Genomic DNA, 27457 nt, shown 5'->3' on the forward strand with positions numbered 1-27457 from the left:
GACACTGTTATTAAAAAAAAACTACTGGAGAACTTTGAGTACTTACAGTACGTTATCAAAATGGAAGATCCAGTTAAGTCTGAGGCCTGTGTAAAATATGACCCATCACAGGCAGCCTCATCTATCAAAAACTGTCTGAAAAAGGTAAAATGTTTCCTATAAAGCAGGAACCGTATTGGACAGATTGAAAGACCTGCATGCTTTATTCACTCTGTCAGTTTGCTAAGCGAGTAGTCTGTCACCCAGCCCTTTTCTTTGTAATTCTTTGGCTATCAGTTTTATTGGAGAGATGGACTCCTTCTAGATAAGAGCTGTTTTCAGCCAAGGTCAATGAAAGGCCGGTCTATTCATCACAATTTAATAATGTTGCTGGAAACAACTGGGGCAGTTTATAACTAACTGAAGAAGATTATGTATATAAATGACATATAAAACAAATACTTTTCCTCTATCACATCACCTTGAAATGTAATTACCATGCAACATTTATATTGTATGAGCCCCCCTCCTGACAGGAATGTTCTCGGTTTGCATTCCACACTAGTGCTGATGGCCCTTCAAAGTGCTGGCATATCGCTCTGCTGCTCAGAGGAAATTGCTGCTGAACTTGATGGCATTGGTGCTTCAAAACTACAGACAGGCTACAACTACTGATGTCTTAAAGAGATGAGGCTTATTTACCCAAAATGGAAACTCTTCAGCTGAAAATCATACTTTACTAGATTTAAAACCTTATTGGGACCCCTGAGTGCTATCTGAGCCCTGTGATTGTGGGATCCAGCCTGGGTCACGTCCGCGATTGGAATTTCATGAGTGCTGTTATAACACAATAAGTGACTATTCTAAAAAAAAGATATATTTAAAGTAGTTTGAATAGATCAGCTCTGCCTCGATGTTGTGCTTGCTTTGCTAATGAAACGGGTCATGCAGATAATGACAGAATCTTTTGTCAGGGTACCAACTCACTTACAAATCCTACAGAATGCACTTAATATTACTTGTGACTTAATTCATATTAAATTAGGAGCCAAATTTCTAAATTTTTCAGTATGTATAGATACATTACTAAAACTTTTTGGAAGCACAATGCATATTACTAGACATACAGTAAAGAAATTTAAAAACTAATAATTTAGGTACTAGCATACACTATGTAACAGAATAAACATAAAGGAAAAAAATGCAAATACACAATAAATTTAACGACATATCCAGCATATATATAATATTTCTAAAAATGTAATTGCAGAAACTGGTATTTTGCACAGATAGAAGAATTTACATTTTCACAGTTTATTCAATTAGATTTAGCCAGCAGCCATATCACCCTGCAACTCACAACTAGCAGCCCACTGAAACTAAGCAGGTGTGAGCCTGGTCAGTACCTGGATGAGAGACCTCATGGGAAAAACTAAGGTTGCTGCTGGAAGAGGTGTTAGTGGGGCCAGCAGGGGGTGCTCACCCTACAGTCCATGTGGGTCCTAATATATAGTGATTGGGACACAATACTGTAAACAGGTGCCGTCCTTCAGATGAGACGTAAAACCGAGGTCCTGACTCTCTGTGATCATTAAAAATCCCGGGGTGTTTCTTGAAAAGAGTAGGGGTGTAACCCTGGTGTCTTGGCCAAATTTCCCATTGGCCCTTACCATGACCTCCTAATTATCCCCATCTATGAATTGGCTTCATTACCCTGCTTTGACACTGACTGTTGTCGATTCTACGATGATTCAGCAAGTCACCATAGCATCACATACATATGTTTAATACTTCACATGACATTTATATCTGTAAGCTAAAGTAATTGCATGACTGACATGAAGTGTGACGATATCTTTTTTCCTACGGCTTATCAGAATTTAAAAAATATATATGTTTTCAATTGTATTTCAGATTTTCAAAAGTATTGAAGGGTTTTAACATATCATAACATTTTGTATTATAAAGACAATAAGAGTAAAATATGTATTGTCGCGAGGTGCAATGCATTGGACTTTCGTAGTAGCAGTATTTAGTGAACGTGTAGAAGCACTAATTGCTACTGTCCTTCATTCCAGTAGCATCATCCCAAGTGTATCGCATCCACCACAGAAGCGCATCTCCTCCTCACCTTGATGGTTTTGTAAGTGGTTAATCTGTCTCGTCTAAATCGCCAGCAAGCTTCTATCTACTACAATTTCCGTAATTGAACAGACGTCTAACTGTGTGGATTGAGAAGTATCGGATCAGAAGAACGATAGCTATTTAGATAAAACGTGTAAAAGTTGGTAGTATTTGAATGTGTGGAGCGATTAAAGACGTGTGCACAACCTGTCTCCCCCTAGCGCCCAGACGGCACACTGTAGCGCTTTTCCCTTGCAGTGCTGCCCCCTACTATTCCCGGCGAAAACCCATCGCCTCGGTTTCTATCCGGGTTAGTCTGTGTCCTGTACGCTCAGCTGCTTTATAGATTTTACAACGGGTACAACCGTGGGAATGATATCCTTTTAACCAAGGTGAGTTTCTTTTTCTTGTCATTAACTCGACTGCTCACAGGTGCATTTGTGGGGAGCAGTCCGGAAAGTGAGGGGGGGTATTTCCACTCCTTCTGCGGTCCAGCGTGAGGTACAGAGTAAAGTTGCATAGCTCTGGTTGATTTTTTCTCTCCCACCAAGATGGGCTAGTCCGTTGGGTTTCTACTGGTTTCGCTATAACAGGAAAAACCTACTCGTGTAAGGTGGTGATAGTGTGAGGCTTAATATCTTTTCTCCCTGTGTTCGTGGGTCTGCAAGTCTTCACGGCACGACCGTACAGCAGTGCCGTACGTTAGTGTAGGGACATCCCTAGTGTAAGGTCCATTATTATTAAAAAAGGGGAGCAACATTTTCTCTCCGCGTTGGATACCTTAATTTTTACTGGCTCTGTTGTTCTCCTGCTGTCTTGCTGTTGATTGTGGATTTTAGCGACATATACGTCCTCGGGTTGTGGCAGCAGGTTACGGCATGCATTGCTCTAGTCCAGCACTGCCCAGCCTGCGCAAACGTTTCCAGTCAGACGCACCAGATATCAGCGTGCGGTCGAGTCCAGTGCGATACCGACAGGTCGGCTGTTGTCGACAGTTTGGTTTTAAGTCCTTTTTCGGTTTGCACTGGCTGTTTCCCCTGTCGCCCGGACCTACAGAGGCTGGCTTCCCAGCCAAGGCCCGGCAGAGCCAGGGAGTTTCCTGTTCGACTGCGCCATTTGGGATGTGGTACAGGTAGGAAATCATTAAAAAAAAAAAATTAAATATCTGTGATTGGACAGTGAGCTGAAGGCAATCCAGCTATTCTTGTGAAGCTTCCTAAATTCTGGATCTTAACTATTATCCCTAGGTGTATTTCTCAACTAAGGACGGAACAAAAAGTTTCATTATTTTTATTACATTAACTTACTGCAAAACTTTCCAGCCCACTTTTTTTTGTAACACTGAACGCCTGAAGCGTGTCCTTAGTTATCTAATAGTGCGTTACTGTTGAAGAAGTTTTCATTGAACAGTTACGGCTCGGGCGGAAGTGCCGTGATATCACCGGGCGTCAGTCTCCCAAGTCTTATTCCCGAGTGTCCCGGTGTGGGATTTGAACATTGCTGAGTACGAGGGGTTCGGGCTGTGCGAGTCTTCTGCGTGCCGTCAGCCCCGGGCAGCCGGGCACACTACGCTCCCTCTCTCGCTTTGTCGCTGCGCACCGGAGGGCTGGTGGCGATTTCCAAAACGCATCGGACTGAACACGCTGGGCAGCGGCCCCAGTGGACAACTCGCAAGTAGTAAGACAGCTGGAGACCCGTTTCTTTCTCTCCTCCGTTCTGTCAGTTGAATGAGATGGGAGTGTTTTTGCCCATTCCTACTGAAGCATTTAGGGATGAAAGTCATTTCATGGGTTATTGATTATTGCTGTCATTACTTTTGTGTGCTCTGTATACGTAGTTATGTTGGTTTTCGTTTTGGCAGAATTGAAGCAAGGGAACTGTACGGTGTTTCAGTTGAGGCGATTTTATTTGCAAGTTGAGTTTTGAATATTTAAATATGTTTGGCACGTTGCAATTATCATTCACTCGTATTCGACTCAGGTTCGTCTCCAGCAGAGCGGTTTTAACTGATGCTGACCCTGTTTTACACTTCTACTCACTGCTGTTATACAGTAGGACGTCTGCATCCGATTAAGGTCCATACCAATGAACTGACTCCTGGATGAGTCCTTAAATGTTTAACGAGGTGCAGAAAATCGCTTTGATAATGACTGGCTGCAGAAAGACTTGAAAGAGGTGCAGTGGAGGTGGGAGTGTGACTCCCCTAGTCTGAAATACCCCATCGAAGAGTTCTGAGCATTGAACACTCCTGGACTCTAGTGCACCCTGGTCCAGGCGATCCCTAGTCCATTAATACAGGACTCCTGTTTCCAAAGACTAGCAGCTCCTGTACATTAATAGATTCACTAGGCAAGTGGTCTGTTTGGTTACCAGGACTCTATTTTGGGATCTGAAGGATGCTCAAATTTGGATCCCAGATTATCTCGGATTTATGTAATTTCACATCCTCTCCTGAATTAGTCACAGGGAATTTGTCCCTGATCTGGAACTGTTGCTTCAGTGCTGACATCTCCATTTGTTAGACAGGGGCTCTTCCAGACCAGGGTTGGACACCCCTGCTCTACTGTTGTATTTGCAGAATTGTCTTCATGGCAAGTGTATTTACTCCTGGAACAGTGAATAAATAGGGATTTGCAAATCATAAAGTTTGATTTTTCCCCTATATATATGTGTGTGTGTGAATGATTGTGCTTTTCCAGCCCCAGTTTTCAAGCAGTGTTGCAGTAAAGAGAATGCAGTTGCACCAAGAGTCCACTGTAAAACTAATTTCACACACATGCAGTTTTTCACATCAGATCATTGTATCTTATTCATTAGAGGAGATTCAGGATTGTACATTGTAGCTTCCTAATAACATGGTGTGATATAGAGGTATATCACATCATGTAGGTTGTCACATTTAATCTAAATATAATTTGCAAAGCCTATTTCCCTACACACCATAAAGGCAACATTTGCAAATCTGTTTAAAAATAGTTAAGGCCCAGAGTTGGTTCCAGGACCTGGGATACGGAAAAGCTTTTAAACACCAGTCTCTGGACGTCTGCCTTGTATGTACCTAATAATTGTGCATCCAATATATTGTATTATGAACATCTGAAGGTACCCTGAGGTCCTCGCTACCTCTGCCTGTGAATCTTTGCTTTTATAAATCCTGTCGGGCTCAGAAAGAATAAAGCACAGCATAAGCTTCACTCTGCAAGGCCTGGATCTGACCGTCACTCCAGCTCGCAGGCAGCAGCTGGAATGCTGAAGTTCACAAGGCCTTTCGGGCACCTTTTGACCTTAATTGCCGTGTTGAAATGAACTCATAAACCTGTCGTTTTTAAACCCCAGTTTGACAAGCTTTAGTGATATTAAGCAACTGAGCTGTGAAGTGTTGAGATTTGCAAAGCAAATGTATTGTTGACCCAAAAAACACTGTTAAATGCAAAATAAGCATTTAACAGTGTTAAACGCTTTTAAGGGGGATACAGTAGAGGGAAGGGGTTCTTTTAACTTTGTGTTTTATTTTATTACGTTTAAAAGAAAAAAAATAAGTTGTGGTAATTCGAGCAGTTTGCTGTCAGGACAGTTTGAAACTGATTTGGAAAGAGATTAAAGAAACACAACTCTTTAAAAGCACCACTGAGTTTGCACTGTGTTACAACGACTCTCAGTAGGTCTTTATTTCTCCCCTTTGCTGAAGCAGAGGGCAAAAATGTTTTTGTAACAACACTCACATGCTGTCATGGAACGAGACATTCATTTGCACGAAAACATTGTCTGCATCCTGTCCTAATAAATAATTCAACACTGTCATTTCTTTTCCTTTTATCTTGATCAGGCAGCTCGGTTTACCATATTAGAAACTGCGATATCGTAGGTAATATCCTCCCGGGGGTTGTAACATTTTCCCTCTTTCCTAAGTGCTCAGTAGTGTTTTCTCACATCTCGCAGTGCAGCGAAGCAGGTGTGGAAGACGTGAAAAGTGCTCCTGCTCACTTCTTGAGCACGTCCAGGCCATTGGAGGCAGCAGTGTGAGTCAGTTCCCTGAATAATTCTGAATAAATCCACCAAACAACAAAACAAAGTTTAATCACATCCCTGATTCCAAGTCTTTTCCACATGGGCTTTGCATGGAGTTTCTGTTTATCCCCTTTTTGGGGGGGTAATAACTATTTGAGGGATGCAGACTTGAGCCCAAATTAGTTTGAAAAGGTCTTTGTAATTAGAAGAATGCAAACCCATCAGAACCTTCAGTGGCATAATTTCACATAATCTAAAATCGTTCTTCTGAGCTTTTCAACAGCTGGCCCCTGAAGCCCGAGTCAGAGACCTGTTTCTTGTGAACAGTAGGGCACTGCATAGCCCAGCTGCTGGGAAATTTTTCTGTTTCAGGGACGCTGTCAGGCACAGATTCTTCAATTACCTCCGCATGCATGCCAAAACCCTCGTCTGTCTCTTGAGACCCTTCTCTAAGTACGTGACAAAACATCGTGCTTTTTAATACTCATGCTGGCTGGATCGTCGGTGTGCCAGTGGAATTCCTGCCTCTCGTGATGTGAAACTTTATAGGGTGCTGACTTTGCAGAAAATGTACCAAACCTGGACAAAACTGAATTTTCTGAACACAAAAAAAGTTTTTATCTTTGGAGCTTGTTTAGTTATGGCTCTAATTTATTTTGCACTGCTATATATAAAAATGCTACAATTTTTGGAGATGCTTGTTGAGCTTTGTCTGTGATCAAAAGCTGCTGGTTTTGAATTTATCCCTACATTGCACGTGTCTGTTTTTGTCGCAGTGGGAATAACTGCATGGGTGATGCGTTGATTTAGCCAGCTGAATGTCAAGCTTGGTCAAAATCAAGAAAGACAGATGCAGAAAGGAATCTATATGCCCCACTTATCAAGAGAGCAATGCCTTCTTGTCATTGGTATGTTGGAGCAACATGTCAGGTGGACTCAACAGCAGTGGAGCCAGAGGTTTGTGTCGACCTCTCTGATGGATATCAGCGAGTGGGGTGCAGGCTTGCAGAATGATACGCTAATTATCGGGGACCAACTGATGTGAAGGTCTGAAGGCGATGGTCTGGCAAGAGTATCTAGTTGCTACAGGGCTGCAGTTGTATTGATTGATGGCAGCCTGGCTGCACAGCACTACATTGATCATGTCCTGGTATCTCACCTGCTGCTCTTCTTGTGGACAAACTCCTGATGCGGCAGCATTCTAGCAGGAAAATGCATGTCTTCTTTCCACTCGTGTGACAACACCAAGATGAAAAAGTGCTAGAAAAACACTGAGCATGTGTATGAGTGGGAACAACATGTGTCCACTGGGGCTCAGAGACCAGAGAACAGGCACGTACTTGTCCAGGCTGACCAAGAGTAATAAGACAGAATCCCACAAGATAGCATCGGTATCCTGGTACAAAGCATTCCTCACAGATGTACTACTTGTTTTGCTTCCAGCGGTGACCACATGTGACTTTTCACTCTAATAACAAATGGTAATGAGCATAATGAGTGCATGCCTGTTCAATAAAATGTCGGTGCTTCTGCTGGAGAAAAGATGTTCCTGATAAAGCTTGTAAATTTATCTTTTGTAAATTTTCCTTATACAGGTTGAAAACACTAGTAGACAGGTATTGTTAACTCCTGATTGTGTCCAACATGCCTGAGACATTGGCAGTTTGCAGAGAGTGCTGCCTACACCACCACGTTCTGTAGTGCATAAAATTAACCTTTAAAAAACTGAGAGATTTAGCAGATTTTGTGCTGCTCTGTTTGAAAGGCTGTTTTAAAAACGGAGAAGCACAGGTTAAAAATATGGTGTTGTTTTCCAAGGTCAGACATTTGGTGTTGAACGAGTATGTTTCAGAATTTTTTGGAGATGCTGAAAAAGCTTTCATAACAGAGAAAGGCACAGATTTATTTCTTTATTTTATTTTAGTAAATGTAGTACTAAATAACATGTTTATAACAGGTGTGAGGGTGTGCTGAAGAAGGCTCCACGGCCGAAACGTGTTTTCTTTCTTCTCTTTTCAGCATGGAATAAACCTATTGCTTGTTCCTTTACAGCTACCCACCTGAATGTTAAGGTTAGCGTAATTTAAGCTTTTTCACTTAATTGAAACCTAATTAAACCTCTTAATTAAGTCTGTGAAGACCAGTGGCCCAAACCCACAGGCATCTTGGTAGTGAACGAATTTTAGGCTGCATTGATCCATAGATTTGTTCAAAAGAAACCAAAACGTCTTGCTAGTTGTGGAGTTGTAGGAGTACTTACATCTTAAGATAATTAGCATTAATTGCTATCCTTCATGCCAGATGAAAGGGAATTGAGCAGTTGTGTGATGACCTCCTGAGGTATTGTTTTTGGGTGGTCCCTCTGGGACAGAGATTACACTGCTAATAAAGGGTATCTGGACTGAGGGTTAATGACTCATCTACCCACTCTTAACAGAAGAGACTGCTGTGTTTGACAAACTGGTTAAAAGAAATAATGGGTATAGCAGAGCCAGGCTCAGCTTGGTAACCCATTGCCAGCTAAGAGCTTAAACCCTTCTTTCTGCCTGGCATGAACCTGCCTAAATTTGTAGATGATTTCCTCCCTGGAGTCTCAAATGAGTTGAAAATAGAGAAGCTCTGGAGAGAGATAGGATGAGGAGAATTTCTAGATTTTTGCTAGAGGGGTACCACTTTTTTGCCAGATTTTCTCAACAACAGATTTTAAGTGTGAGTACAGCCTTATGTTTAGCGTAAACAAGGGTCTTCCACAAAATAGTGTGTCAGAATGGGAATTGAAGACCCTCTGCCAAATGCATCAGATCTCCAGTTCACCTGGCCAGCCCAGGTCTAGGCCCAGACAAGAGGCTCATTAACGGAGTAGTTGCTCTGAATGCTGCAGGGGCTGGGATTGATCATCCTGTCATTCCTGCTGCATTGCCTCAGTTTTCCCGAGGTGGCCAGGAAGCAGGAGCACACTGTCTCTTTCTGGCTCGGGCAGTGGAAAATGAACGGTGAAATGGTGAACGCCCATTGGTGCTTTTATGGCCGTGCCCAGCTATGAGAAAAGGGCATATCAAGTAGGTTTGCTCTCCTGGGCATCAGCTTATCTGAAGGAATTTGCCTAGCACTGTTGTTATCACCCTTAACAGTTCATGCCTTCCCAACATCACCAGTGCCAGCCCTGTCCCTGAATCGGACCCTGCGCCAGCAGAGTTGTGTGATGGCCTGGGAAGAGTTTCTGCTGGCTGTGGTATTATTTTGTCATGCTTTTGCGTCTTATTTGCAAATTACGTCCCCGGTTTTAACAAGGGGCATTTCCTTCTTTCCAGTGCTCTGAGGCTCCTTCCACGGTTTCAGTACCCTCTCACCACCAGTTTTATAGGGCACTTAATTGGATAATTTTCTCCTTTTTTGAAAGAATTTTTTTTCTAGGTTATACTATATCTGTATCTGCTCTGTTTCCAGTACGGTTGTGCTGACTTAAGCAGCTTAAAATAAACATAAAATATCACAGGTCTACCTTTTTTCACATCCCGTGCTAGTTTTTACTGCGACTAGAAAGCCCTGATTAATATTAGATGGTATACTTAAATAAAATTGAAGGTGGAGAAAGCTCGTGAGAAGGAAAGTTGAGCCCAACGCTGGCGTTTGTTGCCAGGCGTGTGCTTCAAGTTGCTTTGCATAACTTGTTAGAGCTTCTTACTTTACTCCAGCAGACTTCTCTGGTGTTCTGTGTCTGGGCCACAAAGCACTCCTCAATGACATGCCATGAATTTAAAGCAAAGTACATTTCAGTTGGTTTCTAACTGGGTGAAGTGCGGGTTATTACAGTGGCTTGGTTGATACTTCATCAACAAAACCTTAAAGAAGTGACACAGCAGATAATTCGTCCACGAGGTGATTCCTCATTGCATATCCAATTGCACGGGGTACCCTTCCTGAATGCCCATGAACCAATGTGGGAAATTGACAAAAATGATAGTCCATGCATTCCATGATATGTAACATCACTATTCCAGAAGGAGACTTAGAGCGTAGAATGATCCTCAAACAGTGTTTTCTGCTTAGACAGAAATGAAATTAAACCGCTTCTCTTTGAAGGAAACTTTGTTAAAGACGGTAGTAGCCCTATTCCTTGGGGAAACGTATTGCTGCTTCAGTAGATATACTGCAGAGATTTCACTTTTCCCATTAATAATTCCTTACCTTTCACTTTTTGAAGTTTAATGCTTTGGGTTTTGTTGAGGGGGGGTGGAAAGAGTCCTTAATCTTGGTTAATTAAGCTTTAAAAGAGTAATTTAAAATTATGATTTGGATAATATTAGAAGCAAACGTGACTAAGGTAATTGCAGATGAGATAGGTCAGCCTGAATCCGCTAGCGCTTGTGAATAAGGTTTCCATGTCTTCCTTGTTGAAACTAGGAACTTCAATAACAGCAACAGAAGGATTGGTTGCCAAGAAACTGCAGCAGTGTGTACACTTTTCAAGTTTAGTCATTGTCCCTTTCAGTCTGCATATTTTCTATTGCAGAAACCTGCTGGTGGTTACAAGTGAAACATTATTCATGTTTTTTTTTAATTTATTTTGCATATTTAACAGTTAGGGAGTAGTGTTTCACAGGGGCCCTGTCCCTGTTACTCTTGGGTCTTGCTTTCTGCTCATTCACGCAGTATATATAAGGGAGTACTGGGAATTCAAAGATGAAATGGGTTTAGAGATGTAGGCCTGAAAATTTTGTTTGGGTGATTCTCTCAAGAAGGCCTTGCTGCCGGCTAAGGAGATTTGTATATGCATTCACATTGAGTAGCATATATCCTGTTTCGGGGGTTACCTTGGCAACGCATACATGTAAAACCCAGAGATAAAACTCCCTCTATGCCTACTACTAAAAAATGTAATGGGAAACTTTTAGCTCAGGCTTTAGGCATAACCAAATGCATCTTCCAGGACTGTACACTGAGCTGTTATAAGTTGATTTTCTTTTGTGTTTGAATTGAGTGTTATTCTTACTTTAGAAGACTCAGCCGGGCTGTGTTTTGAAAAGAAAAACAGATCGATTTGGCCTGTGAGCCTCCAGTGGTTTTCTGTGGTTGAAGAACTGAGGTTCTTGTCTGTAGACAAACGACCCACTGCAGAAATGAACTTTCCTTATACAAACCAGAGGTGTAGTTGGGAGAAGGGAGGATCATAAGGTTGTCCGAAGAAATTCAACCCCTCACTCCCAAATCCTTATGGAAAATGCAATGAAGGTTTTTGTGGAGGCGGGCAGTAAGGACTAAAACTACTACCCACAACCAGCAAGTGTACTACAGCAAATAGGCACCCAGTGGGGAGAGGGGGCTGTTGGCACTTCAGAACCTGTACTATAATGGTAATAGACAGATCTCTAACTCCTCGCTTGTTTTAGCTATTACAGCAATCTGGTGTACATTAAACAAGTAATCGTCCACCTGTGTGCTGGTGCCATTGTTAGGGGCACGTCTCTGCATGCCCCTAGTGAAAGGGCTTCAGACACCATTCCTCTAGCTGCAATGCTCAGGTGCCCTGCTCTGACTCTGAAAGAACTCGCAATCTGTGAGAGTTTGTGGGTTTCTTTCCCTTATCTGTATCTGTAGTGATTTCAAACTTAAATGCTTGTATTATATACAGTTTTGATCATCACACTGCAGAAAGTATATTGGTGCTCCTTTATTAGTCCAGAAAAGAGCAGCCAGGTACATTTTTGGACTCAAGGGATTGTCCTACACTGACAGGCTGAAGGAACCAAACCTTTTCAGACTTGAGAAGAGTGTGAGGAAGCCTGATCCAAGAAATCAGAACTCTCAGCAGGCTTGACTGAGTTAATCCAGAGGACTCCTTTAGAATCAACAGAGAAGCATGATTGAGAGGAACAAATGGAAGCTGTGTGGAAGTACATTTAAAACCAAGAACAGGAGGCACTTCTGTACACAGAGAGTTGTGGAAGGATGTAATAGGTTACCCAGCCATACTGTTGAAGCCGGTAATCTCGACTTTTTCAAGTAACAGCTAGATGAGATCCTTGCATCAATTAACTACCAGATACCAAACGGGTTTTGTGAGCTGACTGGGTTTGTCTCGTTTCTAACCATTCTCATGCATCTCCTCAGTGCCTTATCAGCAGCGTACAGTAGTTGTTCATTTCACGGTCACCTTGAAGTGCCTTAGGGCAGTTTAAAAAAACGGGGAAGTATCATTTTGGCATAACATTGTTTTAGCAGGACCTAAGTCTCACTTTAGATCTAGCCGGTGAAAAGCCTTTTTTCCCTGGAGCTTTCAGTGGACGTATGCTGAGCTTCAGGACATCTAAATATAACCGCTACAGTTGGAAGCCTGCACACCATTTTCAATTGAATTTCAACTTGGAGAAGTAGCCCCAGTGTCTGGATTAAAACTGATACCAACAGGCAACAGCAAACACTTCCCTTCCTTCATCAATACAGTTGACAACTAGATAAAGACAAAATGATTTTCCCCGAATGTCTTATTTTTGTTGAAAAGTATTATGAATATTATTTTCATGATCCATATGAGTGACTCTTGTTACCCAGAAATGTGCACAGAATGAACAAGCAAACGCCTAAAAGATCTAACTACATGTTTGTGTTAAAGGGGTGCAGTTTAATTAGAAGGGAGAGTGAAGACAAAGTGTTAAATGACCCAGTCACTGGTCTCGGACAGTGGGAACATAGGCTGAAGTCTTTCAGAGCACCAGTACTTGCTCTCCAAACTGTGGCAGTTCAAGAGAGAACTTGATCTTACTGCTTCTTTCTTACTGCCCAACCTCAACTTCACACACTGTTTGGAGCTTGGGCTGAAACTGTGAGGGGTCTACTCTGTTCACAGTGGTTAGCTTCAATGAGAGCACACAGTAATTATCCGCTATAACTGGGCTCTTCAGTCTTCTATTTCAAGTGATTTGTGCGACAAAATTGTTTTTTCACATTAACCAGAAGTAATTAATTTGACTCTTGTGGTAGCACAGGTGCACACAGTGGTCACAGATTGAACAGAGCTGTAATCTCCTAGCAGGTTCTGTGGAATCTGTGACTGTGGTTTAACACATTTGCAGGAACAAGACACGGGCGTTTGTGGCACTTTCCCGTTGACTTATATCGCTGAAGGATCACTTGCTTGTTCTGCTGGCTTGTCCAGCTCTTTTTATGTGAAATTTCAGTTGTCCTTGGGCACACATCCCGCACAATGCGATGAAACCACAGCCTTTACCAAAGCAGAGGGTGCATTTCTGCTGGCGTTTCGCTGCCAGATAAAGGTTACCACTGAGCAGAGGCCATATCATGTAGGTGCCTGACAAACTAATAATCCCTGACTACCATGTCAGCTTCAGTTGCACTCAAAGTTCCCTGTCTGTGTGAGGAGTATGAATATTTCAGATGATAACTAGGCCTTGCTTTTCAACCCCTACCCACGATTTTCGCTGTATAGGACTGCATGAGAAGTAGTTGACCCCCATGGGCTGCTTAGCAGCTGATGCAATCCTGGTCTGTTCCCGTTCTCTGAATCTGCAGCAGGCTTGTCAGACATACTGTAGATGCTCCTCTTCTGTTAGCAGCAGTTCTGTGCCTGTTTTGCTCTCTTTAGATTTAGGTCTTTATTAAAAGAGTCCCATTAAGATTGGCATCTGGTAACAGGTCTCTGCTTAATTCCTTGTTTGCTTTTCCTGCCGAAAGAAGGAAGGGGTGCTACAATTTAGCATTGGGAGTTTACTTTGCTTCTTACTCTATCTAGAGACACTAGTAGAAAACTGGGACACAGTGGGCACTTGGCAGTTGTGCCTGAAGTTACAGGACACCGCTTCAGCTCCGGCTGCAGTCTTCAGACTTGCGTGGTTTTCCAATCCCATTGGAAATTGGTCATGCCATTTGTCCTCTCTGAAGCACTGTATGTTACAATGTTTAAAGGTCATGGTAGAAGTGTAACTCGGGCATGCTGCCCATGTTGTGTACACATTGCAGATATTGTTGCTATAAAACAGCAACAAACACTCTTGAATTTGGAGGTTCAAAAATCCAGTTTGAGGCACTTCAATCTCTAAACAATATTTAAGCATCTGTTGCTCTCTGCACATTGTTTACTGGTCGTTTACATAAATTGATCTTTAATGTGGCACTGATACATTCACTCCTAAAATTCTTTTTTTTGTGTGATTGAAATGATTAAAAGTGCATTTCCTTAAGCCTATGTTAATATTTAAGGTAGAACACAATGCAGAAAGAATAGTAGTTTTAAGCTTTTACTATTACAAATTCTGTAAAAGTTGTGGTTCAGTTTATTTTGTTTAATGTCATTCAGTGGGTCACACCTCAAGACAAGAAAATGGACCTGTTTTCATATAAAGCAAAATGTGCTGAGAGAGGAATGCATGCAAGAGCAAAACACAAGTGCATAAAATCAGAAGCAGAAAAGAAGGATTTGAGCCACTGGATTAACATAATTCTGCTCAGGCTTCTGTCATCTTTTAATTCCAGTGGCTGGAATTATTATTAAACAGCATTATGATATTTGCATAATCTCTTAATGTTGTAAAAGCAGGAGACTCATTGATGTCCTTGTACACTGAACAGTGCAGTGACTGCACACAAGATCTAGCTTGAATACCTACAACAAAAAATAGGTTGCATTTTTGGGACACCTTGGTAAAGTGTTTTGATTACTTTTTCAGCAAATAATTATAGTGGTGCCAAGCAATCACTGCTTAGCACCTGACATTTCTTTTAATAAACTAATTATTTTTTAAGCTTTGACAGAATACTGCATTGAACAAATACAGAACAAAATGATATGAAAACTCAGAAAATCAGGTTTTGTATATTAAGAAAATGCCTCTTTCCGGGCTGACGGAGGTAAACTTCACTGTGCTACGGCAAAAACTATGTCTTCTAGTAATCCCAGTTTCTATACTGTAAATTAGTGTATCCTTGTGTGAATCGGAGGGGTCTCTGTTCCCATCCAGCTCCATAAGATAGACTTTTTGGCTGCAGTATCTCCTACTAAGAAAGGATGTTATATGTGATAGGATTGACCGAAGTCTAGGGATCGTTACAGAGCAGCACCAGTCTGTGGCTCATTGGTATGGTCACATACATGGGTCACAGGCTGATGCAGTAATACACTGCTTCTATCAGGGCTCTTCAGCCTGCAGCCCTTCCAGTCCATTACATTGCAGTATTATGCTACAACCAGCTTTTCCATTCTTTAACTCGGATTAAGCATGATGATAGTAACGAGTCGCTGGTTACTGAATGTCCCTAAGTATAGCAGTGCAGTGGATGAGAAGGTCCGCAGATTGAGTAACCGTGGCGTGAACCTGAAAGAACATTTCCATACACAGTATACCCTATTAGCACATGTTAATCGGTGCTGATCACACTCTGAGCCCATCTGGGACAGAGACGGTCAGAAACAATCCCACCAGAAACCATCTAGTCACAGTCTGTATCCAAGTGGTGTGAGTATGTTTCCGTTTAGCTGGATAATCATTTGCAGACACACAATCACAATTTAACAATACAAGCAGTCGATAGCTAGTGCATTCTAGTGCCCTTTTTCCGGATGCATTAAAGCTGATTTGTGATCTCTGTGAAAAGAACAAAATTTAAAATGGGATTTTTAGGTGTTTTTAACTTCGTTTTTACAACAGTTATAGGTTTTAGCCGTCTCCTCTTGAAAGATACACGATTTCTTTTTCGAGATCTGTTCAAATGAGAAGCGAAATCAGTCAAAGAGCATTTAGTTAGCTCCCACAGAGAACGAGGGTTCATTTCACGAGTGCTGTTTGTCTCCAAGGAGTCTTCTAAGCTCTCGGTCTTATATTTTAGGACCTTCCCATTTTTGAGGAGAAAAGGCTTTGATTCCATTCAGCATTTAGGAAAAGTAATTTCTTTGACTGAGTTGAAGGCATTTAATTCTGTGAAAGAATTTGACTGACGTGCTTTAAATCCGGGAATTTCGTGCATTCGAGGCTAGGCTAAATACAGTAATGCAGTCTGTCCTCTTCAGGAATGAAAGTGTATCTCTATTATTCTTTCCCTCTCATCCTGCCAAGACCCATCTTAATTTCATAGACTGTTCCGAGATCATGGGCATCCCTCTCAGCCAGCCAGAGTTGAGGAATGCGTCTTGTTTTGGCTCAGGTATCTGGAGATGAACAGAAGACTACAGATGGGAAAGGAAGCCCCTGTAAGAGGTGTCCCTGACAGTGTACCTTGTTATCTGCACTTTTAGGCCTTTTTGGTGCCTCCGAGTCTGTATTACACATCTGCTGTCGATCGTGCTGTTGCTACCTCGCTGTGCCCTCGATCTCGGCTTGCCTGTGTTGAGCCACCACTTTCAGGTCCAGTCAGCTATTATTATGCAGCCGCGCGCTCAGGAAACTTTGAAGGATTCTAGCTTCAAGGCGAAACAGCAGCACGAGACAACAGAGGTTGCATGGAAGGTGCCGCCTTCACTTGCACAGAAGGTTCAAAAGCTGATGCTTCCCGGGGGGTTTGGATCCTGCTGTGAATGAGAAAGCACAGTCATGCTGTTTTTCGTCATGCAAAACATGTCACTACACTTCCCGAGTGCTGGTTCTTTATCAGCTCTTACCGACTGAGCTAAAGACAAAGGATAATGTCATTGTTGCGTTCCTCATAGTGTCTGCTGAGAAAGTTCCCTGTGTCTGTTATTTTGGTGGCTATTCAGCGTCAATCAAGTATTCTCCCAGTGGTCTGAAGGACCTCAGCTTGCAGTGAAAGGAATGACAATGGAAAGGAAATGAACCTGAAAATGAGCTCTCAATTCTTTATTTAGCCTAAATCTGATTTATTTGGTAACGTCACGTGAAACATGACATTCAGCGTTATGGATTAAGTTGCTCAATGTTGTGATCTCGCATTTCATGGGAGAAACAGAGCTGGCTCTGACCATGTCAGGAATTCTTTTGAAGTTAACTTCTGAAATCCTCATCAGTAGGATTAATAAGAGGGAATAGCCTATTAACTAAAAGAAAAGAAATAGATTTTGTAGGTTGCCTTTCGATTGGTTAAAATGTTTTGAAGTTTTTTTTTTAATGCACTGGGACATGTTTTGTTGTATCCCTGTACTAATGTATTGCATCTTTCCGCAGGTTGATGTTTAATTTTAAGGAGCCCCCAGGCTGTTTTCAAGATAGACCCCCGACAGTACGCAGCCTCGAACCTTCTGACTGAGCGCGACTGTGTGGACAAGATCGCTCACAAGCTCCCGCTGTGTCTGCCCAGCGCCAAGATCAGCAACCTGCAGAAGTCCCTCAGCCAGTCTGTGGGGCAGGATTCTGTCGCCATGGATACCGAGTCCACCTACTCTGGGTATTCCTACTACTCGGGCCGGTCCAGGGGTTCCCACCGACACGGGTAAGGAGTCTTCTGCCCCACGGCTCCAGGGACACAAAAATGGCTTCCATTCCTTTTCTGTGGTGCTGTTTGTAATTTGTCTGTCATTAGCAGCATTTAGACTGGGTGACGGGCAGAGGAAAAATGGGGCAGGTGGTGAAGTATTAGCCTGACTTTTCATTTCTTCCCCTGAGCGGTTTTGAGGTACAAACATACGGAATGCTTTCAGACGTTTCTTACAGAAGATCTTGTTTCCATCCTCCCCACGAGTCACCCTAGGGCAGAGCTCTGAACCAGCTTATTTGAAACCCTACCTAGCTCTCCGCGGCCACAAATCTTCAGTGTGTTTCCTCTAATCCATGTGGTCGCATTCTGTACTCCGACCGCGCCATGTACTCTGAGGCCTGACCTGGTGAAAAGCAACAGTTGCTGTCGTTCGTTTATCTGCTCTGACCTCGTCCCCTCTTGTCACCGGGACAGAACTAAAGGGAGGGAGGGGGGAGCAGGGGGCTTGGGTGTACCAGCACTTCCATTTCCCTGAGCTTCTACCCCACTTGTCATTTTTATAGGAAGGAATGTGCCCTACTAAGCTAGTCTGAACTGTTCTGTGAAGACGCCGTGCTTCAAATTACACGACGAGCCCTGGCAGGGGTTTAAAGTCATAACCGACCTAACAAAACGGACAAAAGGGGTCCTCTCATTTGGAACTGTTCGTAGCCGTTGTCTGCCAAAGTATTTGCATTGCAAAGGCAGACTAAGGGCACAATGCAAAGAATAATGGAGTGGTATTAAAACGAGGAAAGTGATTGGTTTAATGCACAAGAACACAGGGCTCACTCTGGATGCTCTGACACTACTCGTATGGAATTGGAGTGGGAATTGCTACTAAATGCCGAGTTTGTGGTGGGTGCTAACCAGGAAAGGCCCTTTGCCTTGCAGTGTGATTCCAGCAAAGCACTCCCATCCATCCAGAATACGAGATCTTCTAGACGCACGGATAGTACGTGGAACCTTTGGAAGGCTGTAAGGAAGGCAATCATAGTAAACTATTCCCCCACATACTTCTGTGCTCTGTCTGGAGAAGTAGCTACTAAGTTGGTAAGATGTTATAATCAAGCTGGGAACCTGTGTTTGAAGCATATGTGCCCAGTTTCAATTTAAGATGAGTCTGTAATGCCGTTGCTAATGGGGGACAGGCCTAGCCCAGTCACCACCTGCTTAAGACCTGGAGGTCAAGTTTAATCTGTACCAGTCAGCAAATGGTTGGCTTGGTGCGGCATCTGGGAGTTTGGTTGGATTGAAAATTGCTATTAACTGCTGCACAGCAGATGAAAGTGTGAAGCTCTTGTGTTCATGCTTATCTCTCCCAGTAGAAGTAATTTCATGGACGCCGGAGGTTGCGTCAGTCCTGTTATCGTGGTTTCTTTGCTTATTTTGTTTCTTGAGAATATCCGCCTGGTAGATTACTTCCTCACCTAATGTGGATCCTCTCTGATGCTTAAAATCTACATTTCTCCTTCTGTTTTTGGAACAATGTGGTTCTTCCATCCTGGTTTTAAAAGCATCCTTGATCAGGAGAAATATTAGGTATTAGGTATTAGGAAGTATTAGGAGAAATTGCACTGCCCAATTTGAAAAGTAAAAGCAGTAGGCTGATCCCACCTGTGTGGCCAAGAAGGGCTTCAGTAAACTCCAGGTGTGAGGTTTTTAGTTCTTTAGCGACAGACTTCCATGTGCAAACATAGTTTGTGAATGTAAAACACCCACATTATATCAGAAACATTTTTCCCAACACCTGCTGTTTTGTTTCTTTGTAGCCGTTCAGACTTTACAGCAGGGCATGGTGACTTGTGCAATCACAGTGGGCACATTTCTCCCCTCTGATTAATCATAGCATTCTGATTGTAGGTGCAATTATAGGATTTATTCTGAGCAAACAGTTAGGGTAGATTCTGCTCAGAGGATGTTGGCAGTGACATGTCTCTCTAAGCTTATGTCAATATCTGTCAAGCTCCATCTCCCCACACTCCACAAGCATAGAAAGAAAATATTTCTGTTCCCGGGTTTGACTTCTCATCTGGTCTTTCCTTGAAGTCAGCGTTGTTAGTCCTTGTGGAGATCACTAGTAAGTTCTTTAATGTTGTTTCTCACCAGTCACTACATGACTACATTTTTTAGTTTTCGTGCCAAATTGGGCTCCCTGGCTGCTATTCTAATTACCTTGTAGGATAAAAAATAGCACAAAAGATTTCTTAGTGTGAAAAAAAATCTGCTTTACCTAAATCTGCTTTACTTGAATAATCTCTTAACTAAATAATCTCTTAAATTGGATCCTTTGAAGATGTTTATTGAAAATGATGTTCGGTTGTTTCACCAATGAAGAGGATATGTCAATGTGGGTTTTAAAGCAGTCTTAAACCCCTTTATTCTAATTGATTTCTTAAATACTTCTAATCGCATCTCTGCAAGATGGTTTGTGTCATTTGGGTTGTCTGCTTTTTGGTCTGTGTTTTTCTTTTATATAGGCTTTTTAATTGATGACATAAGCGATTTATAAACCTAATGCGAAATAAGGCGTATTTCTGGTGTACTAAGGGGTTTCATGTAGGGGATGTTAAAGTCAGTATTCTACTCGGTAGCTAAAAGTACATGCGTGTACCCCAGGTACACAGCCCCTGTTCTGTTTCAGAAGTGTCTGAGTGCTGTCAAGATGGCTAGCTTGGAGGTCCTCTGCGGTTTAATGCCTGTCTGCTCTCCAGTGACGCTCTGTGCAGTTATTACTGAGACCTGCATTAGTCCTTTACTCAGTGCCACAGCATTGCTGTTTGCACTGTGGACCTGGCCTGCAGTATAAAACCCACATGTCCTGACCTCTGATGTTTCAGAGGGCAGCTGTTTGTAACACTACTACAAGGATCACAGGAGATTTCTATTGACTAGCAGTCAGCAATTCCAGAATTGTTCTTTACAAATAATAATCACGGCTTTTTTTTCGTTAAATGTTTAATTTGTCCAAACCAATTATCCGACAGCAGTGTGAAAGACTGCCTTCACCCCTGTCCCCGTCCCCGTCCCAGAATAATAATAATATCCAGATTATGCACAGGAAAGCACATGTGTAATTTAATTTTCATCTACTGCCCCAGTTCTGTTCTGTGTGCAGCTCTGCCAGGTCTGTGATTGTAAGGAATTAAGGCATGGGCCTTGTGATCAGGATTCAGGCGACAGCCGGGCACCTCGGAGCTCTCCCCTTGAAGGTTTCAGTAAACAGGTGCGAGAAATGTCTGCTGTCAGTGCCTGCGGACTCAGGTGGGACTAACTGCTGCTGTCACAGTGGGGAGAATGTCAACCCTTTGATCAAACACAACAGGGTGATTTGAAATTTAAAAGCTGTGGCACTCTTGAGAATACGAAGTCTGCCTGTCTTGCTTTGCAGGGCTGAAAAATTAAATTTCTCTTAACTTTGCACTTTTATCATCTGTACACTCAGCTCAATTTAAATTCAATTTGAGTAGGTTTTTGGACCAAAAGCGTGTTTCTTGACAAGACGAGAACCGCTTCCACTGAATAGGGAATTATTTTGTGGTTTGAAAACAGGTCATGGCTTTAATGGAAACGGCAATACAACTGTGGATTTGCCTTTTTTTTAAAGTTGAATATAGATTTCGTCTTGCAGTGGGGGCTATCATGAAAGAAGGTTACTGAACAGAGCTCACTTACATGGCAGTAAAAAAACAACAACAATTGGATAGTTCTGGAATTTGTGTAGCTGTGGAAAAAAGTGAAGAAATGAGGGAGATTTGCAGTGTTTCCCTTCCACAGAGCACATACATAGGCCGGGCAATGCAAATAAAATCTGTTATCCTGCAGTTAACACCCTGTGAAATCCATGGGTGAAGTGGAAGACCCTGACTAAAGTGATTTTCAGTGTGTAACCTTGAGATGTCAGTAAGGCACTGAGACTGATCCTAAACGATTAATTCAGTAATCAAAGTACCAACTGCTGACTGTTTATAAAGCACCCCCTAATTATGTGGGATTGTTATGACCAATTAGGAGTACTTGCTTATAGTATGTTATAGATGTTCAGGCACATAGTGAAAATACAGGGTTTAAGCTAAAGGAAGTTAGGTTAATATTGTCTACAATCTGTCTACATGATGCAGGGCAGCTTAGGATTGGATCAAAGAAAAGCAACAAGGTAAATACACAGACTTTAGCCCAGCCATCTGGAGGAACTTTAGCCTCGAAAAGAGGGCACTATAATTGGACTAGCGGTATTTTCACCTATTTTATGTTCCTACTCATGCGCAAACACAGCCTGAAATCTGATTAAACAAATGGACCCTGTTCTCCAGATGCTACCTTTGTTTTAATCAATTCAGACTGAATGCTGCTCCATTTTGCACACTTCAATCAACCTTATAATATTGCTTCATCCTTTGCTCACAAGACTCATTTAATTGGAAATGTAATTTTAATACAACTGTTGGGCAAAGCCTGTTGCTTTGTGCACAGCAGCACACATTTTTAGTGTGCAGCTTGGCAGGAGGGTCTGACAAAGAGAAACCACAGACCTGGAAACACCTAGACTCCCGTGCACTGCTGTCTGTGCCAACTGGCAATGAGAAAGTGAGGTGGGATTTAATAAAAACAGTTTTTCACTTCATTTATCACTATGTGGCACAAAATCCTTTGCTTACATTTTAGGACCTATTAATCCATGGTGGAGCCTGCCAGGTAGAACTGCATTTACCCCTCAGTATGTTGTTAACCGGTCTGTAACGGCACGGACTCTTTGTTTAGGTGGAGACCGAAAATAAATAAACAAGTGAATGAAGTTGTAGCACATTCATATTACCTTATAGATTTTTTGTAATAAAACACATTACTGAATGGTAAATAGTAGGGATATCTTCCTTTTGCAAAAATGGGTCTATTTTTCTAGGGGAGAGAGTAATAATCATCAATATTCTCCAAACTAGGTAATCTGTTTTTGTTCAACCACACTGTTCATTATAACAAACCTTATTGAAACAAAAATAAAAACACAGATTTATGTTTATGTGGGTGGAAGAATCTGAGAAAAATGCAGAACTTGACTCTGGCCCTTGGTAGTCTGCTTGTGTTCTCATCATCTAGACGTGCTTTGTGCGGTTTTCGTTCTTCAAAGAATGCAGTTACCTACACCAGCCCTGGCAAAAACAGAATTTAAATTCCACCAAAGGCACCTGGAGGAGATGTTCACATGTAAAGGATCACAAATACTCCTGCAGGTCAGAAAAACAGTGCCTTGAGCTGTCTGCTTCAGATTGTAGTCAGTCATGAGATCATAAGAAAGGTAATTAATGAGAGGAAGCTAGCAGCCCGTTTGGCTCAGTAGGCTGAGTAGATAATTGATAATTGAGAAAGGATCTCATTCAGCTGTTTCTTGGAAAAAACCCAGGATATCAGCTTCAACACATGACTGGGTCACTTCTTCAATACTTCCACAACTCACTTATGTTAAGAAGTGCCTCTTGTTCTCAGTTTTAAATGCGCTTCCACATAAAGTAGTTTCTACTTGTGTCCTCTGGTTGGTGTTTATGTATTACTTCTTAAGAACTGAGCTTAATTTTGTCAATTCCTCTATGGACTTTGAATCCTTAAATCAGGTCCCCTTGTAGTCTTCTCTGTTCAAGGCTGAAAAGGTTCAGTTCCTTCAGCCTATCAGTGTAGGAAATACAGTTCAGAAAATGTTTTGGTAATTAAGTCTACAAATTATCAAGGCTGCACATATAAAGAGGTACTGCAGACCCTGCTTGTAAGGGACTAGGTCTCGGACATTTGTGTTGTCATCTTAAGCTTGTCAGGGAGATTTTTTAGTGAGAGCCCAGAGCAGGTCCACTCGCCACCTTCAAAGAGGGGAGTAAGAGATTTAAATCCTGTTCGAGGGTGGTGACCAAAACCACAAGCCACAAGCTGGCAGCTGTGCCCCCCCCAGCACATTTGCTTTCCTCGCAAGACCTTCACTCCACAGAAAGTAGTAATTGAGATTTGCCAGCTGACCTTGGTGGCGTAATGCCCTGTGGTGCCCACTGTCGGCTGGTGGCATTACTCTGATTGGAGCAAGGGAGCTCCAACCAGCAGCGTTCCTCCTGTTTTCTCAATGGCGACTCTTAATAAATGAGAATGCTATACTATGGCCCACTAGAAAGCAAAGGGCGACGGGTTTCTGACACTGAATGCTGTAACCTGTCTTTTCCAACAGCATTTCTGGACTGTGTGATTTAAAAAATGGTGACACCTGAAAAATCGACAAGAAACGTCCCCAAGGCTGTCGATCCCATTTGAATCGGTGAACTGCTCATCTGTGCAGAAGGAAACAGCAGCAACAACATCAACAACAATTTATCCTGTGTCCAGAATAACTCAGTTTTTGAAGCTGAAGGTGAATGAATGTTTCAGTTCAATGTCAGTCTTTCCTGAAGATGTCATTTTGTAACGGTTCAAGTAGGCAGCTGTGTCAGCGTGCATAGGCTGCAAAGGAACAAGTAAAGGTTTATTCCATGCTGAAAAGAAAAGAGACACTTTTTCGTCTGTGGAGCCTTCAAAGGTGGTGTTAAACCTGTGGACGGCTCCACAGTTGTTGTTGTGTTTCTTTTTAGCATGGAATAAACCTTTACTTGTCATTTTATAACACTTATGTTTCCAGGGACTCCGAAAATATTAACAAAGAAATGTTTATACTGAATCCTTAAACAGCTCAATAAAACATGAAAAAGGGTGTGACTGAGACAGATCTTAAGCACATATGGAAGAACCAGCTAATGCATTTTTGTGTCACTTTGATGAATAGTCTTTAAGTATTTTTGTTATTGTTATTATATGTCCAACCCATACAAAATCAAACACTGCTTTGTCTCGCCATTGCAAGTTAAAAGATGAAATATTTTTTGTTTCCTTGTGTCCGATAATGTCCTTGTGCTTTGCGAGATTAAGACATTGGTGGTGTGATGTTGGTCCTTTTATTCACACACCTCATTGCAGAAGTGAGGCTATAGCCTCCTCTTCCCTTCCACACTGATTTACTTGTCCCTGGACTGTGTTGAAACCAGAAATCCGGAGAGGAAAGGATTCGTATTGTGCATGCTTCAACAACATGTTTAGTATTGGGTTTACTGAACACCCAGAATAGGTTTTATAAACCTATGAGATAAAGCTGACAAATGAAAAGCCTTAGTAAGATTTAAAGAGAAAGTGTTCTGTATCTCCTGCAAATTAAGAGTTTGAGTGAAGGTATGCTTGTACTTAAGGAAACAAGATGTTATTTATGGACTCCAAACAAAAAATTATTATATCAAATCAGATGGTTTTGATAATTTGATCAAGCAGTCTTCTGCTATGGGCATTAGGGAACCTGCTTGATACATCTCTAGTCCCAGAAATATAGTGCATAAAGACATTGGTGCATCACAGGCTTCAACCCTTTAAATTTCCTTGGGCAGTATGAAATTGCCATCTCTGATCATTGTGAAAGATAATGTTTATATTTACACTGTATGGCACTGTGTTGAGTAACTGTTTTTGGGTTGTATGACACCAGCTTTTGTGGATACTTTCCCAAACTATTTTCAAATTCAAGAAAATATCTTACAATAGTCAGGTGAATCAAGAATTGGCCTGTAGAAGAAAACAGATTTTTTTTAATTTTATTGCTAAAAATAAAAGGATATGATTATTAAAGGGCAGCACAGTGGCATAGAGGTTCAGTTCTAGACCTGGAGTGCTGTCTGCGTCGAGTTGGTATGTTCTCCCTGTTTTTTGTCATGGGATTCCTCCAGGTATCCAAAAACATACTGGTATATTAATTGTCTTCTGGGAAAATTGGCCCTAGTGTGAGTGTGTCCGTGTCAGTTTGTCGGTGGACTGGTTTCCCGTTCAGGGTGTAGTACTGCCTTGCTCCTCCACCTGAATTGGAAGAAGCAGTTAGAAGATGCATGGATGGAAGATTATTAACAGATGCTAATGACCACATTGTTCCACACCCGTGCTGATTAAGCTTTCAAAAGACTGTAGGAGGCACTGCAGTGAATAGCCTGACAACAGGAGTTTTGGTCATTTGAAACCTTTTTAATATTAATACCAGGGCGTGGAGTTTCAAGAACAGACTTTACGAATACACTGGAAACCCACTTCAGGGGCCTGTGTGAGACAAGAGCCCAAAATGAGGAGAGACTTGGGTAAATTTACCAAACAAGCTGCAAGGGAAGACTGGGCTCCTCCTGTCCCTTCTCATCTTCTCTTAAGGACCGATGGCACATGTTCTGGATGTCTGAACCAAATCCGTGCAGGACTTTTTTCGAATGCGTTTAACTAAAGGGCGTGCTCTTCCTGTGCCGCGACGAATTCTTCATGTCGGTGCTGTGGTACACAGTCCCGCCAATTCAAACTACTGCACCATTCTGACTGGAGCACGATTCCAACCAGCGCACAAGAAGCAGATGTCTTCGGGTAATAAGTCTAGGTGGTGCGTTAGCTAGCAGATCCACGTGTTTCAGACAGAGGTCAACCGTGAAATGTTGCGCTGAGGGACATTTGCATTTACGAATTGCTTAACCATAATTGCATCCAGGCAATATCCAGGGGTTGTTTCCTGAACTGGTGACCCTTCTTCAAGAATGTATTTGTCAGTTACAGAGATGTGGTGGAACGAATAATTAAGGTGAGACTCTGGCATGTGCGGCATGCGAGGTAGAGCAGCTTCATCCGTGGTTCTCCTGATCTTAAAACCAGTTGAACTGTTTGTGGGTTTCAGGAGGTGTTTACTTAAGGGATTCCATGCTATTAACCAGATGGTAGTTTTTCAGGTCGTTTTTTCTCTCTTTCGTGACCCGAGGGCGAATTTGTGTTTTTCAGAGAGAGGAGTCGAGAGCGACACAAATCCCGCAGTAAAGACAGTCGCTCAGAGAAGTCCGTCACCATCAAAGCCCCGCCCGCAGAGCCGCTTCTTGGGGATGAGTCCACACGCGGGGAGGAAGTTCAGGTGAGTCGGACGGCACTTCCCAGTGTTATTGATATCATTATTGTTATTTCACAACAGAACTTTGGAATTTTTCCCCCCAAAATTCAAATGGTTTGCTTGCCCTTTTTGTGAAAAGGGGCACCTAGCAGTATTCACAAATTTAGTTATTCTTTGAAATTCCGTTTACAGTGAGTGTTAATTTGAGTTTATCCTGTAGCGCTGTCTGTGATGTTTCTTGAGTTCAGCATTTTGGGAGGAGGTATTCGTTCTGCACTGGATATTTAAGTTAAAACTTGCTGGACTAGACTGAATGTGGCAGGAACGTATTTTAAACTAAATTGGCTAAAACACCGCTTGGCCCTCTTGACATCCTAGGATTTCATACGTTTAACACCTAGTTTTGGCTTGCTTGCTTGTCAGAAGGGTTGATGGTAGACTGCTTCTTTGTTACACTGCAATCTTTGAAATGGCTTGATCACAGCACCAAAAGTTACGGACTGTTATGGAAAGTTATGGAATATTGCTTCAGCATGTAGAGCAGCAGTTAAGCACCATGCAGAGCACCTAGGAATGGGACGCAGGCATGCGCCCTGCCCACACAGAATTTCCTCTGTACTGGCAGTGAGTAATTTCCATTTTCATATATGCATCAGTAAATTTTCATGGAAATCGGAATCGTTGAATTTATGGTGGTTTTATGTTAATGTAAATTTGCGCGAAAAGTACGGTGTTGAGTAACACAGGGAGAGTCTGTAAATGATGAATAGATATTCTAATGGTCAGCCTTTATTAGTCCACTGCTGGATGAAGCCCTTCAGTTCTCTTCCATGGTCCACATGTTGCTGCAAACTCATTGACCTCCAGTCTGACTTCCAGGCCCTCCTGGTGTTTTCTCCCTTTGAATCCTGTTTACTAGTGCCCTCAGATTAACCCATGCTTATCACTAGGTTTCAAGCCTACTGAACATAT

General features: G+C 42.2%; 1 protein-coding gene across 6 annotated transcripts in view; it reads left to right on the forward strand.

Annotated features, from left to right (window-relative positions):
• Positions 1 to 27457, forward strand: part of vangl1 (VANGL planar cell polarity protein 1) — a 93163-nt gene that overhangs the window by 24700 nt on the left and 41006 nt on the right. For 3 of the 6 annotated variants that reach the window (XM_015363863.2, XM_015363862.2, XM_069178806.1), the window contains 2 exons: positions 17241 to 17505; positions 26383 to 26509. In XM_015363863.2, coding sequence (XP_015219349.1) covers positions 17435 to 17505; positions 26383 to 26509 — 198 coding nt within the window. In that variant the 5' untranslated portion in view covers positions 17241 to 17434. Of the gene's footprint in view, positions 1 to 2385; positions 2496 to 2719; positions 3236 to 3635; positions 3781 to 17240; positions 17506 to 26382; positions 26510 to 27457 lie in introns of those variants that run through there. The other 3 variants (XM_006639037.3, XM_015363865.2, XM_015363866.2) reach the window with 3 other exon arrangements.

Source organism: Lepisosteus oculatus, chromosome 15, assembly GCF_040954835.1.
Source record: "Lepisosteus oculatus isolate fLepOcu1 chromosome 15, fLepOcu1.hap2, whole genome shotgun sequence".
In the NCBI taxonomy this organism is placed as follows: Eukaryota; Metazoa; Chordata; class Actinopteri; order Semionotiformes; family Lepisosteidae; genus Lepisosteus; species Lepisosteus oculatus.